Raw genomic sequence first — 2,291 nt, forward strand, 5'->3', positions numbered from 1 at the left:
GACTCTAAACAAAAAACAAAAACGAAAATGATTAATTATTTATCTCTCTCTCGTGTTTTTTTTTAGAAAATTTGTGAAAATAATCTACCTGTAAATATCTTTTCTTTCTTCTTCTTCTTCTATTCCCCATTCGATTTCGGTTATTATTTTACCGGTAGTTGCATTTCTTATAACGGTGTCGAGTCCTTTTAACATTGCATTTCCTTGACCCCAATAAGAAAAATATGTAGAATTATAAGCAAGGGCGGAATCGACATTCAACGGTCTCATTTCGGTATTTCGCAAAATAGAAAATGCGAGTAATTTTTTTTCTTTTTTAACTTTTCGGCGAAAAACCGTATATTTAACATTATTTAATTCGTAACGTACTGGTTCTGATTCAATGAGAAGTTGACCGATAATAATTTCTTTTTCTTGCTTGTCCTTAAAAAAAAAAAATATTTTTTTAAAATTTTGTTTATGTCTAATGAGTTTATCAAAATCATTTATCATTATTATTATTTTTATTTATTAATTATTAATAATAATTATATTTAAGCAGCCTATTAAAAGTGATCATGACAAACGTCGTACGTCATTTAAGAATATAATTAATAAACGTAAAAAAATAATAATAATGATAATGATAACAGAGTGACTTTAACTTACTTCTGTCAAAATAGTCATTTTTCCAAAGGAATCTTTTGAATTGAACTTTCCCACGTAATGACTGTAACCTTTAACACTTTTTATTGTTTCGTCCGTTTGACTAGACACATCGTTTTCATCAGGTTCTCCTAATTTTTTACGGGCTATATAAAAGTCGGTGCCACCGGCTACAATTCCAGTAGGGTAACTCTGATAAGTATCCCAATCTTTCCATATCAATCTTGATCCATTATCGACATTTTGAAGAACTTCGTAATTATTATAGGATTTAACAGAACCGAGCAAACTAATGTAACATGATTTTTCTTCTCTTAAAAGCTGACCCGGAATCCATTCCGCGTCGTGCATTGCTCGACATATGTAGACATTTTTATCTTCGATGCCCTGAGTTTCATCTTAAAATGAATTTTAAAAAAAAAAAATTGTTAATTTATACGAACAAGTCGTCATATTCTAGTCAATTTATGCGTCATGAAATCGAATCTTCGATATGGGGGTTGAAATATAATTTAATTTTATATAAAACGCGAGGATGGGTGTGTGTGTGTGTGTATATTTTAAAACATTTGAGAATCAATATAGTTAAGATAGTTTAAAAAGAAACAAAATGATTATACTTGAAAAAAAAAAGTAATTGCAGAAAATTAAATAATTTAAAGATAGAAAATGCATTTGGTTGACTTGTTGATAACACACACTAGGTCATGTACTTTTTTTCGTTAGACTCGTATAAAAAAAAAAAACTTACTCTGAGAATTTCTTGTCGCACCAATGACAGAATTTTTAGGAATTTTACCGTTCTCGGCTGAAATCCACTTTAAAGTGCTAGAAGTAACAAGTTGACCATAATTAAGAGTTGATAAAAATTGAACGCTGTGATCTGAAGCTGTTAAGTAAACTTCAGTCAATAACAACACAAATCCAAACCACTTTTGCATAATCTGTATAATAAAAATAAAACGTACATTTATTCCAATTTATTTATTTTTAAAAAATTACGCGTTTCTAGTAATATAAACAATACCGAAAACCTAATATGGGTTACTTGCATATATATATATATGTATTCTAGAAAAATCAAGGTTTGATTTTAATTATTTAATTTACATTTTATTAACTACACAAGCAAATCCTGTTTCTTTTTTTAAATTAAAATTCAATTATGATTGCGAAAATTTACATAATATTATTGAAAGAATTATACTTTTAATGTTACGAATATGATAAGTTTTGCCTTTTTTAAATTGAATAATGAATTTTTTTTTTTTTTATTTTGGTTGGCATCCTTTTACTACTCATTTAATGAAATAATAATAACTTTTTTTTTATCGCCGTTATGAAATTTATTGAGTTCGTTTTATGCTTTGCATGTTAATAATATACCCTCAACTTTATGTACATTGTTTTTATTTTTATTTATTGTGTTGTTGTTGTTGTTGTTACAAATATTGATGTAAATTTTAAAAAATTTATTCTTTCGTTTCTTGATTGAAAAAAAAAAAAAACCCCTTATGTGTTTTTCACATCATGGAAAAAAAAGTTAAAATTTGGTCATATTCAGTTGTAATCCGATTCTCGGATAATTTTTAAATATAAATCAATATAATGTGGAAATTATTAACAAAATAAAATATAGATTAATA

At 26.6% G+C, this 2,291-nt stretch overlaps 1 protein-coding gene across 1 annotated transcript; it reads right to left on the bottom strand.

The window, feature by feature from the left end:
- Window positions 1-84: 84 nt before the first annotated feature.
- On the bottom strand, window positions 85-1,586 carry Phum_PHUM136790 (protein unzipped precursor, putative; the record flags this gene model as incomplete). Its single annotated transcript, XM_002424532.1, has 3 exons — window positions 85-417; window positions 649-1,043; window positions 1,397-1,586. The coding sequence occupies 3 exons, from the start codon at window positions 1,584-1,586 to the stop codon at window positions 85-87; spliced, it is 918 nt and encodes a 305-aa protein (XP_002424577.1).
- Between the last annotated feature and the right edge of the window lie 705 nt (window positions 1,587-2,291).

Source organism: Pediculus humanus, genomic scaffold (assembly GCF_000006295.1).
Source record: "Pediculus humanus corporis 1103172107481 genomic scaffold, whole genome shotgun sequence".
Taxonomy (NCBI): Eukaryota; Metazoa; Arthropoda; class Insecta; order Psocodea; family Pediculidae; genus Pediculus; species Pediculus humanus.